At 37.4% G+C, this 14,930-nt stretch overlaps 1 protein-coding gene across 1 annotated transcript in view; it reads right to left on the bottom strand.

Moving 5' to 3' along the window:
* The window catches only part of ERCC6L2 (ERCC excision repair 6 like 2), a 66,113-nt gene that overhangs the window by 2,996 nt on the left and 48,187 nt on the right, over positions 1-14,930 (bottom strand). The window contains exons 11-14 of the mRNA XM_024208977.3: positions 11,437-11,508; positions 9,684-9,829; positions 2,128-2,223; positions 802-901 (exon numbers count right to left, since the gene is read on the bottom strand). Of these exons, the coding sequence (XP_024064745.2) occupies positions 802-901; positions 2,128-2,223; positions 9,684-9,829; positions 11,437-11,508 (414 nt within the window). The remainder of the gene's footprint in view (positions 1-801; positions 902-2,127; positions 2,224-9,683; positions 9,830-11,436; positions 11,509-14,930) is intronic.

Raw genomic sequence — 14,930 nt, 5'->3', positions numbered from 1 at the left:
CCAGATGATCTCAATAAACTGTCCTGAAACAAAACTAGGACAAGTTGAACTAGGAGAAGGGAAAGCCTTTCTTACGAATTCTCATGACCCTGGCCAGTCATCACAATCCATGGGAAGGAAGAGGAAGTCAGTGGGCTTCCTCAGAAGTAGGATGTCATCAAGCAGCCATTACTGTCCAAGTTACTATACTAGCAATGGGGATTGCCCCACTTCATCTCTCTTCCTCCTCCCTCCCTCAAAATGAGGCACTGGAGGATCATGGAGTTAACAGGAGAGACTGGCTCTTGCAAATAAGGTAGTGTTCAGAGTAATGGACACTTCTTAAGTCCATTTAGCCCAGCATTTCCCAAACTTTTGAAAAGTAAGCCCACCCTTCCGGAAAATGAAAATCAATCGTGCCCACCTTCAATCCCATCATGTATTTAAATTTCAGTTTAATTTCTCGTACAGGCCCACCAATATTTAACTGAAATTTAAAACTTGCTCTTACATTTTTATTTTAAGGAATGACATTCAATATTGGATGTCTCAGATCTTCATAAGAGGTACTTAATCTCCTTTCTCACATGCTTTGAGTGCTGAAATAAGTAACAACATCGGCATTTAAAGTACCATCACTGGCCTGAGTTAGCACCCACTGAAAAAAATTGGGTAGTTCTTCCTTGCCAAGTGCATAAATTAACATTGCAAGTCATAAATCCAACATAGAATCAACTTTGCTATACGTCAGCTTTCACTCATTCAGACAGCTGGCTGAAAATAGTTATTGTTTTATGTGTACCATGACACTGTGAACTTTACCTGTTTGTAAACCTGCCGTAAGTACATCATCTCCTCCACGGTCCCCAAGGATATCAATCTAAACACTTTCACATCTCTGCACTGGCCAATCCTATAGGCTCTGCAAAGAGAGTGATTTTGAAGAATACTAGGTTATTAGCTAACATGAGATCCTTTGGAGATAAGTAAAATCCTAATTCCAATAAAAGGAAATACTATAAACTTAAATAGAACTTCCCTAAAAGACAAGTTTAGAAATTAAATGTTTTTACCCAGCTCACATTTTATTTTCTCTCTTTAGGGCCCTCACTTCTCTTCTCCATAAATCTCCATAACTCAAACTACCAACAGATTATTTTCAAAAACCACCGATGAGATTTACTGAATGTCAAGACATCAGAGAAATGTGAACTTCACAGAGGTGGTACCATGAAGACTAGACCTAGTCTTGCAAGGACACACATTTCTGCAACATCATAACATTTTTCCACTTGTGGAGTTGGAAGTGGAGAAAGAGAAGTCTTCCTGGAGGTATCTGAAAATAGAAAAAATCCTCTCTACATTGTTAGAAATGATAAAATAATGGAGGAGCTTAAAAGCTAAAATATAAAATAGGATGGAACAAAGAATGTATTTTTACTCATCAAAACTCAATTGCTTTATACACTTTAAAGGCTCCTTGGAGTGTTTCCTTAGTTATCTAAAAGTATTTTCATGAGCTGCATGTGAAATGCTAACCTATGGTTTAGAATGTCTCGGATAAAACACTTATAAAGTAAGAATCCTGCATGTGTCACCACAGCAAACTATCAGACAAACTGAATGCTGAAAAGGGACATCTCTACATTACAGAGGCTTGAAAATAAGAACACAACTATTTTTCTTCAGGGATTCTATGTTTCTCAACATCACTCTTGAGCTGGATCAGTAACTGTGTATTTTTTTTTTTATAGTCTCTACTTTTAAATAGGTTAGCAATGATGGTTCCAAGCTCAGGAAAAATGCCATCAGGCTATATGTCCACTTATTATTTTTTAAAATGAAACACTATCATAATCACAGCTTTGTCCTATACCTCTCTCTTCCAATGATGTCACAATTTGAAAAGTAGGAAATAAAAAAAGTTAAAATTCAGAGATAAAGGAGCTCGGGAAATTCTCACTCACTTTTTAAACAGTATGCAGAATACATTAATGCTAAACAAATTATTAACAGGCATTTCTAAATCTAGTCTGATGCAGCCAAAATCAGATTGTTCTCTAGGAAAATTTGCATGAGAAAATCAATTTCCAAAATGAACACAAAAAGAGCACTATGTCTATCTAAATTTTAATATTGAGACTATACCTGTCAATGGCTTGAAGATCATTTGCTGGATTCCATGTTGGATCAAACAATATAACGACATTGGCTCCAACAAAATTGAGACCCAGTCCACCGGCCCTTTTAAAAAAAATGAGTTAGTTCTTCGACTGCAAGAAAAGGAGTTAGGTAGTACCATTTTTTAACTCAAATTAAATGATTTCTAGCTCTGGATCTATTTAACCAAAATTAGGCTTACTAGTGGTAGGCTCACATTTTTCCCCATTCCAAACATAATTAAACAGCATTATACCAACATTGGTAGCAATGGGCTGGCGCTTTATTTACAAATCACAACAATAGCATAATAACCTAACAATCATGATTATTGTAGCAAATCACAATACCACCTCAAATTGCAGGCATACTATAGAACCTGCCCAACTACAAACAGCTGCTTTCACCTTGATATAACAGAAGTGCTGCCCAACTACCTGCTGCATCCCCTTAACACTCAAAGTGAACAATATAAGCCAAATCCTCAACTGGTGTAAATCTACATAGCTCCATTGACTTCAACAGATCTATGCCAATTTATATCAGCTATGATTCTATCCATTTGAGACAGCTAGAAGAGACTTTATGTAAAGAGAGACTTATTACAGAGTTTGCATCAGTTTTGTTTCTTGAATCACAGGGAGACAGATTTTGACAGGATACTTGCTACATGACTTACACCAAAACATGGTATAGTTTGTAATGCCGGTCCCAGCTATTCTTGGTACAGCAGTCCTGGCAGGATAAACAAGTACTAGAGTGCAGTGGTGCCTGTTTTTGAATCAAACTATTGAGAGGGCTAAGTAAAAGCACAGAAAAGTGAATGATAAAAGAAAACATCATTCATTTCTGATGCAGTCCTTTTAGGGTATGTTGTCGGCGGGCAGCGATGGATCCAGCGGGGATCGATTTATTGCGTCTAGATAAATCGATCCCCGAGCGCTCTCCTGTCGACTCCTGTACTCCAGCTCAGCGAGAGGTGCAGGCAGAGTCGACGGGGGAGCAGCAGCAGTCGACTCACTGTAGTGAAGACACCGCGGTAAGTAGATCTAAGTACGGCGACTTCAGCTCCGTTATTCACGTAGCTGAAGTTGTGTAACTTAGATCGATCCCCCTCCCCAGTGTAGACCAGACCTAGTGGATAGGGACAATATTTGTGAGGGTCATTATAAGAAAGTCCTATTAAACATGTATATATTGGACTTTTGGGGAACAGTTAGGCTCAATGTGTTGCCTGCATCTTCCAAGAACATCTTAACAACTCAAAATGTTGTTCAGACTACAAAGGCCCCAATATAGCAAACCCATTAAGCATGTGCTTAATTTTAAGCAGTTGAACAATTCCCCTATTGAAGCTAAAGGATTACTCACTTGCTTAAAGTTGGACATATGCTTAAGTGGTTTACTGGAGTAGGGCCAAAGAGAGGAGTAGTCAAGTTGCAGGACTGGCTCTTGGAAATCTCTTTAGTACCAGCTTAGCCACATTCCTTCTAATCCCCCCCAAAAAAGAGATGAAAATTTCTGGAAAGCGTCTGGAAGCAAAATGCTTGTATCCAATGTGCTAATATCTGAGAGGCTGTTTTAGGTGGACTTTGATTTCAAACATGCCATGTGTTTGATTTGGGGTTTTTTTTTCCCCCCCCAGATCCAGAAAGCACTTCAGCACATCCTGTGTATGATGTGATCAGACGGCTGGTAGTCAATAAGACTGGATCCAGCGGAAATGCTAAGGGGTTTAAAGAATATCTCTCTAACAGTATCCCTTGCTGGGGATGTAGAAAGTAGACATAGAGTTTAAATAATTAGAAGCAGCACCAGTTAATCAAATATCAGGCATACATCTTTGGCTGATGTGACAAGCAAGAGTGAGGTAATAGATGTATGTATGGCAGACTGGTCATCACAATTTGAGTGGATACCATTCTTAATTGACAAATGTCTTTTTCTTGACGAGATCTATCCCCTCCATAAGGTTTATAGTGGTATCTTATGGTCAATGATGGTTTCTCCAAAGATTTTAGAAGAAAGTGGAGGCAAGCCACTACATGTTCTCAATGAGACACTCCCAAAATAAAATAAAATATTGGATACACTTTTTCCATAAGTGTATATTTAAAATAGTTTATTTTGGATTCTATTAAGCTAGTTTAAGGTGGTTGGAAAGGGTTAATTAATTAATTAATTTCCTTATTAAAAAAAAAAAGAAAGAAAAAGAAATTGGTGGGAGCCACCACCTTATGGTCTTAGTGGAATCCTTGTTAATATAAATAAAGTTGTGGCCTTTTCCTTCCAAATGTGGTGTAGTGCTGGGTTAATTAAATTTAGAAAAGAAGAGGATGTGGGAACTTGCCAACATTAATGGAAGTTTCCGGAAGATGAGCATTCTCAAAGTCTGAAATACTGAATAAAATTTTTTTTTTTTTTTTTTTTAATACAATCCTCCAGTGTATTTTGGAATATTTCTTATTAGAGAGGATGGAATTCAGCTTCTCTTACCAAACCTGTAGTCAGACCAAAATATAAGTCAACATGTTTTTCCAATTGGTTTCTAATAAAAAATCCAAATATTTGAAACCTGAAATATGAAGTATACTTCAGATTTCATTAGCGGACATAACAGACTGAGTATGAGGAGAGACAAGACTAAACAAGATGTTTAAAAAAAATTAAAGGGGCAAAAGTTTTATAAAATTATTAGGTATACTACAATGTTTCAGAAGACAAGACCCCTATGACTTCTTCATAAACAGAATGTACCTAGAAATGAGTTGGTGCGTTATAAATAAATAATTAAAAATGGGTAATATTCTAAGTGTCATTTAAGCAAGTAATGAGTAAATCACACTGAATTATAAGAGATCTCATGGCTCAGATGACTCAGCCTGCTACATTCATTTCTTTTAAGGATCTTGCAACATTTGCCTTATAATAAACCATTATTTTTCCAGAGTTCATGGTATTGTAGGACTACATATTGGATCAGACTAATGGTCTATTTACTTGTGTGTCCTGTCTCTGTGCTCAGTACCACAATCTTCAGAAGTTACAAAACAACATGCCAGAGGGAAGTTTCTATGGAAGCAGTTAGTAATTAGTTCTATTCACAGAACTGTCTGATCCTACCCTTTGTGTCTCAAAATCACTTTGAGGCTGAGAGTTCCACAAACAAGATTACATAGTACATAAAAAATTCTTTTGTAATTTTAAAATTTGTCATCTTTTAATTGGATGCTCCTTTTTACTTGTATTACAAAAAAGAGCAAATACTGTAAGAGCACCTGACCAAACGAATAATTTTACACACTTCTATCTTGTGCACTCTTATTTGTCTAATATCAAAAGTTTAATAGGAGAGATTTAAATATTAGAATTATTTACGTCTTTACATGATTAGCCATCTCATTGCCTCTCTCTGGATTTTTTTCTTCCCCTCTTGCCACTTCCTTTTTGAGATGAGTGACCAGAATTGTACACACTACTGAAGGTAAGGACAAACCAACAATGTATATTATAACATTATAATAGTTTCATTATTCTTCTCTGTCCCTTCTTTTATACAACTTAACTTTTTTTTGCTTTTGAACTGCTGATGCACACTTTATAATATTTTCTTGAGTTTATATACACTTAATTTAGAAGCCACTCATAGGTGAGATTAGTTAAAATTCTTTCTAGTGCATATTACAATGCAATTTATCTCATCTCCCATCATTGCCTAATTTTCTGGCTTCATATCTGGATTAATAACTCCACTTCAGTAAAGGGTAGCTCATGGCTCTACTAGTTACTGTTTCAGGTCTGTATGCAGGCTCAGGAAGACATCATTGCACTAGTTCACATTAGAAAAGGTTATTTTCATTACCAAACGGATAAGAAAATTGCATTTTAAAAGAAATCTTGTTCTGAAAAAAATATCAGAAATACCAAAAATCTACAGAGAAGCCCAAAGTCTGCACTGGAACGCATGTTATGCGTTTCCAGTTGATCTACTGAAACTTTTAGGCTTTGTAAGGATGCAAAAAGAAGTTACAACCTTCTTGAGACATTCCTTTCAGATCTCATGGCACTTGCAAGCAGCAGTGCCAAGACCACTGATATACAAATCCTTCACTTCTATCCCCTTGGAATTTTCAAGCTCTGCAAGAAAATTGATGGAGTAAGCTTCACATATGAAGGACTCAGATAAAAAACCTGAAGATCATGACTGTTATATGATCCACTCGCCACTCACATGTGAATTACATGAGGCTCTGTCCATTTCACAGAAATGCTTGCTAACTATGTGAGCTCTAAAATGTAGGACTAAAGATTATCATGTCAGCTTTACTTCAAGTTATAAGATCTGAGAGTTCTGAAAAGAATGACTCGGGACGTTTTAGTTCAACCAGCCTGGCTGCAAAGATTCTAAATTACATGAGGCCTTGCAGAAGTTTAAAGTAATGGGGCATGTATGTAAGAAGCAGAATCAGGATTTTTTTTTAAATGAATGGATTTCTGAGCATATGGAGATTAGCGTGGGAAAGACAGGGTAGAGCATTGGATTTAATATTTGGCTCTGAAGGAGGGGATATTAGCAGTTTTTATTTCTTCCAGCATGATATATTAGAACGTTGGAACAAGGCTGCCCAATGTCCAAGTGCTGTAGTTCCCTCCCCTTAAATTAAGTTGTGTCACAGACATTACAAGCTTTGACAGCTTTACCAGTTGAGTTTGTAACTCCTGCAAATCATAGCACTACTTCTCATGAGATTTACAACTTGAACTTGTTTGCTGCCAGAACCAGCAATAACTCTAAGCATTATGGACCATATTTATTTTTCTCCCAAGACAGATTCTTCTGCCAGCACTGGCTTAATGAAAGAGATATTTCTGTCACGGAGCTTTAAAAGTGACAACAAATAGGACATGGGCATATGTGCCATAAACCTATTTCTTCCATAGAACATACAAGTGTCTGACCTTGTAATCTTTAACAATCTATAGCTACTGGTCTCCAGAAATTTATAAGATTGGTAGGAATCATCCATATTACTTAGAACTTGTCCAGTACATTTTTAAAAGTTAGACTATCCACAAGATTATGTTCAATACTAGTATCTAAAACAAATTTGAGGATTTAAGATCAAGGTGTTCTGGAGATATGCCTTTACAAATAAAGTTATATTTATTGAAAAGCTGTTTTTGAAAGCCCCTTTTCCCAAAACCATATTATTCCATTAGAGTTTATGTTTCTAATGATACCGGTACTTTTTGGCTAAAGCCTATGCAGGAGAAATTTCAGGCAGAATGGATTTATTTCCCCAGAACGTAAGGTAGAATACAAATTTGGAAACTGTCATTGTTTTAACAATGAAGTCGTTATTATTGCTTCATAATTCAGTAATTGTATAGGCTGGTGGTTCTTTTTGAAGTTGTATATTGATTGTGCCACTGGAACAAAATGACAAAAAAACAAATACACTGTATTGAGAAGTCACTCTTTTTTAGATGCATTTTTGCAGCCAAAATAAAGCGTAAGTGGATTTGTCAGAACTTAACATTTGGCTCTTTGAAAGATGAGACTTTCAGAACACATACAAGCTGACTGCATAGAGCAGTCAGCCAAAAACTTTGCAAGAAACTATGGACAGAAAAGTATGACCCAATTCTGTCAACTTATTGTGTGTTTAGAAATAAATAAGATACTGAAAAGTTCCATCAACCAGATGACTGCACAAAAGATCTTGATTTGGTGTGCCTGAACTCTGATTTAGAGGAGACCAGAAACCCCTGTGGAGTGCTACTAGGATATAGCACCTTCAGATTTCCAGAGAGTTACAAAAGACTCTTGTAGTCTCTTTGATTACTTTATCTCAGGAAAGCAGAAACACATTCATTTTTGTTGTATAATGTGTGTGTGTTGAACTACATTTTAAGAATTACAGAGAGTACCATTTTGTTTCTCTTGGAACGTACACTATGCTGCATATTATCCTAGGCATGTTTTTCACTAATTTACTCAGTGAAATGTGAAACATTATATACAATTCTGTATAGACAAGATCATCATAAATTAAGGTGGCTGTCATGAAGCAACACTGGCGAGCATGGCCTCCCTTACCACCCTTACTACTCAAAAGGGTAAGGGAGAAGAAAGCACTAATGAAGCAAGACTCCATTTCCGTTTAATTGAATTCTCTATTTCATAACGCCAAATGTATGAGATTATAGGGATGAAACTAATCCTAAAGTGTTTAAAATGAATAAGGTTGACAGAACATTCACTATAAGTAGAAAGCCTTTTAGAACAGTACAGATACAGTAACTCCCAAAAGGGGTAGCTCCTGTAATAGATTGTTTTCATTTTAATTTTCTGTTCACCTAGAAGGGCCAAAAACTGCTTATCGTTTCTTATTCAAGAAGTCCCCTGAAATCACTGGCCAGATATTCTGATTACTGAAGTTATGCTCAGAAAAGCAAGAGTACATCTCTAGAGCCTTGATTCTCTGCCTTTATGCTAGACCTGTGCATGTTAGCGAAGCCTGAGGGCTGTTCTAATGTGTGCCAGCTGACAGTGGTCTTAAAGAAGCTATGATGGCCGAGCACAGCCAGAATGCATCGTGCTCTGGCTTCTCCACCTCTCTGCTCCCAACATGCACCCTGTGCTGGGACTGTGGAAAGAACAGCAAAGGAGACAGTTATACTGGCTCTATACCCACTGGAGTCTCCCCACAGCCAGGGATAAACAGGCAGCATCTGCTCCCTTTGCACCACTGCCTGGGAATAGTAATCAGATGAGCTAAAAGATAAAGGATTATGTAACTAATCAGAAAACCATGAATGGGTTGATACACTATTTTCATAATTTTTGGCTGAACATGTACATCTAATTAGCCTATTTCAGTAGAATTCACTATTCATCATAAACTGATGAAAAGATCCCTTTCAGGCATATAGAATGTGTAAGATTTTATAGCTTGTTAGAAATAAGTGCTTTAAGGGACAAGTGTTAGGAAACTGAGCTCAAACTGCAGATATAAAAATCATTCATAGGTGTAAAATGTAACTGATAAAAATATGGCTTTCCATATGGGTCCACTATGCACACAAAATAATTCACATGCTATTGCTGGTTTTGCACACACAACTTAAGAACCTAGTTTTTGAAAGTTTGTCTCTTAATGTGCACAGTAGAACAGAAATAAAGAATGCAGTGGTGCACTAGACTATTAGGAACAATTTGTGATTCCCCACTGTCTTTGGCTAGCCTGGGATTTAAAACTATCACTCACCAGTTTCAAATCTCAACGATCCCAGAAACAACAGAAGTGAAGGAATGTGAAGAACAAAAATTAAGTGTTATGACCCATTTCTACTGTAGTAATCTTAACCCATAATGGATGTAGCTGACACCACAGTCTTGTAACAGCTGACAGTAATGCTATTGCTCCTCCTCAAGGAAGTAACACCATGCAAGATCAATCAAGTGAATGCACAGCAACTTTACTACAAGCCTCTAATACGTAGCTGAAGGCAGACACACAGTACAAATTAAATTCTCTTACATTGTAGAAACAAGGCAAATGTTAACATCTTGCATGCTATTGAACTCTCTCACTATCCTGGCCCGGTCCTCTGACTTTGTATTTCCATCAAGTCTTCGGTAATCTAGCCCAGATGCCATACAGTATTGTTCCAGCACATCTAGCAACTGATAAAAAAAGATGGGGAGATAAAGCATTATTAGTATCTTTTAAAATAAGCACCATAACAACCACAAAGATTAGGTATCCTGAATATCATTTCTAATAGCCCACAGACCATTTGAGAGTTTAAATGTTTCTCTCTATTGATATTTAACATTCTTATCCGCTTATTCTCTATGACACAATTGGTTTTCTACTGTGGCACTTAAAACCTTAATCTTTTACAGGTTTTTTATTGAAAGCAACAAAAGATATAAAATTAAAGCAGAGATCTTGAACTGTCATTGGCAGTAATCTTCTATGCTGGCATGCCAAGTATTTAGTTAGATAATCCTGAGTTTGCATCATTTCAGAAAGAACATTAGTCACTAACAAGAATACCAAATTTAGGGCTTTGGCTTCACTGAATTGTTAGCTTGATGTATAACTTGAGTGTTGCTGCTAACACATCTCCCACTCTCACACAAAGTGTTTAGCTCAAATTAAGTTGTGTGTTACTTTCAAGCTAGCTGGCCCATTTGAGGCTGCAGGTTGATGCTTCAGTGATGCTGATGCTTGATGCCAACGCAATGGGGACTCCACCACTCTGTGCTGCTAATACAAATATTCTGTGTAGCTCACATGTTGTTCTGCACTCGAGCTAGGCTAATGAGTAGGGCCCTACCAAATTCACAGCCATGAAAAATGCATCATGAACCATGAAATATGGTCTTTTGTGTGCTTTTACCCTACGCTATACAGATTTCACGGGGGAGACCAGCGTTTCTCAAATTGGGGGTCCTGACCCAAAAGGGAGTTGCAGGGGATCACAAGGTTATTTTAGGGGGGGGGGCGTGGTATTGCCACCCTTACTTCTGCGCTGCCTTCAGAGCTGGGTGGCCGGAGAACAGCAGCAGGTGGCCGCAGAGCAGCAGCTGGTGACCGGGTGTCCAGCTCTGAAGGCAGCGCCCCTCCAGCCGCAGCGCAGAAGTAAGGGTGGCAAAACCATACCACGCCACCCTTTACTTCTGCGCTGCTTCCTTCAGAGCTGGGCTGCCAGAGAGTGGGAGCTGCTGACTCTGGGTCCAGCTCTGCCTTCAGAGTTGGGCTCCCGGCTAGCAGCTGCCACTCTCCAGCTGCCTAGCTCTGAAGGCAGTGCCGCCGCCAGCAGCGGCGCATAAGTAAAGGTAGCAGTACTGCAACCCCCCCCTATAATAACTGTGCAACCGCCCCCCCGCCACACACACCTTTTTGGGTCAGGACCCCTACAATTACAACAGTGTGAAATTTCAGATTTAAATAGCTGAAATCATGAAATTTACTATCTTAAAAATCCTCTGACCGTGAATTTGGTAGGGCCCTATTAATGACTGGAGACAACTCCAGCTAACACTCCAGTGAAGACAAGTCCAAAGAAGAAAGGCGATTACTACATTTGTCCTTGCCACTGTCCTTGAGAGAACATAAGGTTTCAAGATGTTTTCTTTAGTACTGCACATTGTCCATATCAACACTATTTCCCATAGTGCATGTGAGAAAGAAAATGTGGTTGACAGCTGCTGCTGCCCCCTGTGCTTTATGCCTCAGGACTTATTGCTGAGGTCAGTCGTGATGTAAGTGATATAGAGCTCACCTTGGTGGAAAAGGAGAAGAGAAGAACTTTATCTTTGTTTTTTCTGAAGTGATTTAAAAGCTGTTGAAGGACCTGGAAACGAACCACAGAGCAGCAATTAACTGACTTCATTCCAAGTACACCTTTTATATTTATATATATATATATATATATATATATATATATACATACATACACACACACACACACACACACACACACACTTACATTTTCTAACTTTAAAAAGAGTAAGCTGTAGTTTTGGTCTGTATTTCATATTATTTTCTAAGGAAAACGGGCACTAATGGGAGGCTTTGCAAGCCTAATACAGTTTCCTAGTATCATAAATGTCACTACAATAATAAAGGAGATTCTAAATAAACACACACTTTTAATAAACTCCTTCTCTGAATGCATTCTGAAAGGGCAGTTTTAAAGTATCATACTAACAAAAGTTAAGTTCTAAAGGAGCTATTTGTATCTTTTAAGTTGTCCTTTAATGGAAGTTAGTCTACAAAGCTGTAACAAATACTACCTATCTACTGTACTGCCCTGGGTTTGGGTTTTTTGTTTTTAATTAATGAATCCACACATCCACTCTGAACAGAGCTAACCTTATTTAGTTTGCTGCACTACCTCGGAGTTCAAAACTTCTTGGAACTTGTCTTCTTAAAATAATCAGTCAGATGTATGCCCCTCCCTGCTCCCCCTCTTTTCTGTTGCTTTGTTTACTGTAGGCCTCAGCTTCCCAGACTCTGCACAGACCTTGAAATGCCAATAATCCGCCCACACACAATGTTCTTCTGGTAGGGAAGCAAATAATCCAGAGCCTTGCGTATAATAGTGATACAGTTATTTTCAAAAGAAGCATGTCCACATCTGGCAATGGCAGTTCGAGAGTACCATGCAGAAGCAATACACAAAGGGGAAAAGGAATTTTCTGCACCATGTCTGGAGCCTTCTCCCACTGGGCAATAAATATTTAAATTATTTTATTTATTCGGTGATAACTACTTAAACTGTTACATCTACACAAATTTCACTAAAAGTGTAACCACTCAAATAATAGAGGAATGCCTGTATTAATTTTACAGTTCTGGATAAAATCTTGAACACAAAATACTACTATCACAGTCATAACATTTTCTGTATTGTAGTGTCATTCAATTACTGGGTAAATAAGATGCACAAATCAGATAAAGTTGCATGTTTTCCATGCGTAACTATAATTTGTAAGTTGTACAATGGATAAAATGGGCTTTATTTTACTGGAAAAACATAAAATATACTGTGTTAAATGTTCTATGTTTGCATTTCATGTAATTGAATTAAGAAAGAGGACAGAAAAATTAGCAGCACGTTTAAGCTGTAAAAGAAGTTTGTCTCCTATAATATTATGATTAGAGTAATAAATATGGTCACATAATTAACTCCCTATATGAGATAGTGCAAACAAATACACTCAGTTTGTTTAAATAAAGTGAATCAATGTCATGTCTGCTCAGATTTTAGGTATTCTGGAATATAATAGCAGTGACTCTGACAAACCAATAAAAGTAAATGGTTTTGTGCTGAAGAGAAACAAAGTATATGTTCCCACACTGGAATGCTATTCTAAAAGGTAGGTGTTTTGAAAAACACAAACTGGGTGAACATACTGAAGCAAAAACATAACGTTACAATTAAAATATGGATTTTTAAAATGGTGTGCATGGATTTAACTCCCATCAGGATTATCAGAAGTCCTGCCGTGAAATCACTTTACACCATATTGATATTTACCGCTTAGATTTCCACTACAAATTATATAGTGTACAGCTATCAGTCCTGCTTTTGATGTTTTAAAGATAGAATCACAAGATCATACGACTGGAAGGGACCTCAAGAAGTCTTAGTCCAGTCCCCTGCATTCATGGCAGGACTAAGGCTTTTATAATTCATCCCTCACCCTAAACTAGGCCTGTTTTTTTGTTTATATTTACATGGTACTCCCGCAGAGATACTTGCATTTTCCTACTTATTTTCTTCATTATTTATGAAACCAGTAAAATCAATGTCTTAATCAGACGTGTATATTCCCAGGAGATATATACTTACTAAACAGAAGCTTTCAAAAAGGTGCAACCAATGGATTTTTATGGAAGTATTATAAAAGAAGAAGTTCTAAAACTACATTTTATTTCTAACAGCCAGGTATTTAATATAATTTTTTATTTAAAAGTCATATACACAGTGAATACTGGTAGACTACTGTTACCCAAAACTTGAGGAAAACTGAAGAAGTAATCACACAAGTGAAGGTTTTGGCCCATGTGATTATGGGGCAACTACTGCATGACTCAGAGAGCTATGTAACCATTCTGTTTCACCACTCCTGCTCCCCCTCCAAAAAGTCAATGAAATTTTTGTGTAAAATAATGCTCAAGAGCATGCAATCTACAAACACTGTACTTCAAAAGTGATGAGTTATTTGTCTTTTCATTGCACAATTCTCACTTTGCAACCGAGGTGTACTGGATTCTCACAACAATGCATATTGTCAGGCATTATTTCTTGCATGTTCAACTACACCACATCTAAACAAATGCTTTTGTATTACATTTATTGACAAAACAGTCTGAATTGAAAACAGAATGCTATTAAAAGGGGGAGGGGAGCTATTAAACAAACCACACATGCAAGCAAATACCTTCCACCTCTTGTTATTTACTACAAGAAAATCTTTAATAGCTACATTTCTGCAAGTTTTATAACATTTGGTCATATTTATTTCCCCACTTATGTTATTTTTTGTTTCATTATTGATTTAAAAAAAAGTGGTTTATAAAATATCTTCCGAGTCTTAATTTATGGTGACATCTCTCTGTGCATTTTTGAGGCTTCCCACGAGACCAGAGATCATCTGGATAACTTTTCTATCATAATAAAAGCCCATCAGTATATTAGATTTATAGTTCTTTTGAGAATGCAACACATACAGGGACATAATCAGAGAGAATAATCTGATCAAGAAGAATGTTCACAATATCATTTGAAGCAGCCTTGTCAAAACAATTTATTTGAAAATACTGTACATTTGAGATCTAGAAGAACAGGAAGTATAGGTTTCATTTATTATGATTATTCAGTTCACAGACAAAAGCTATCACCCAAGATCACACATTCAGAAAACTTCTTGAACCTATTCAGAATAGAAAACAGGTTAGCTAATCTGTTCTCAAAAAGATTAACATCCATTGAAGTGTCCACTATTTTAAATATATACTTGTTCATTAGTCCGTTCTTTTATAAGCTGACCCCCCAAGATGGTTAGGTAAAAATTGCAAAAACTGTATGACTCTTTCATAAACCAATCCTGTATTTCAGGGGTTGGCATAATTTGGCTCCCAGCCCGCTAGGGTAAGCCGCTGGCGGGTCAGGACGTTTTGTTCACCTGGAGCGTCTGCAGGCATGGAGCCCCTCAGCTCCCTGTGGCCACAGTTCGCCGTTCCCGGCCAATGGGAGCTGCGAGAGCT

Source organism: Terrapene carolina, unplaced genomic scaffold, assembly GCF_002925995.2.
Source record: "Terrapene carolina triunguis isolate 2854851 unplaced genomic scaffold, T_m_triunguis-2.0 Scaffold113, whole genome shotgun sequence".
NCBI lineage: Eukaryota > Metazoa > Chordata > Testudines > Emydidae > Terrapene > Terrapene triunguis.
Note: the sequence above shows the minus strand (reverse complement) of the source record. Positions and strands in the feature narration are given on the sequence as shown.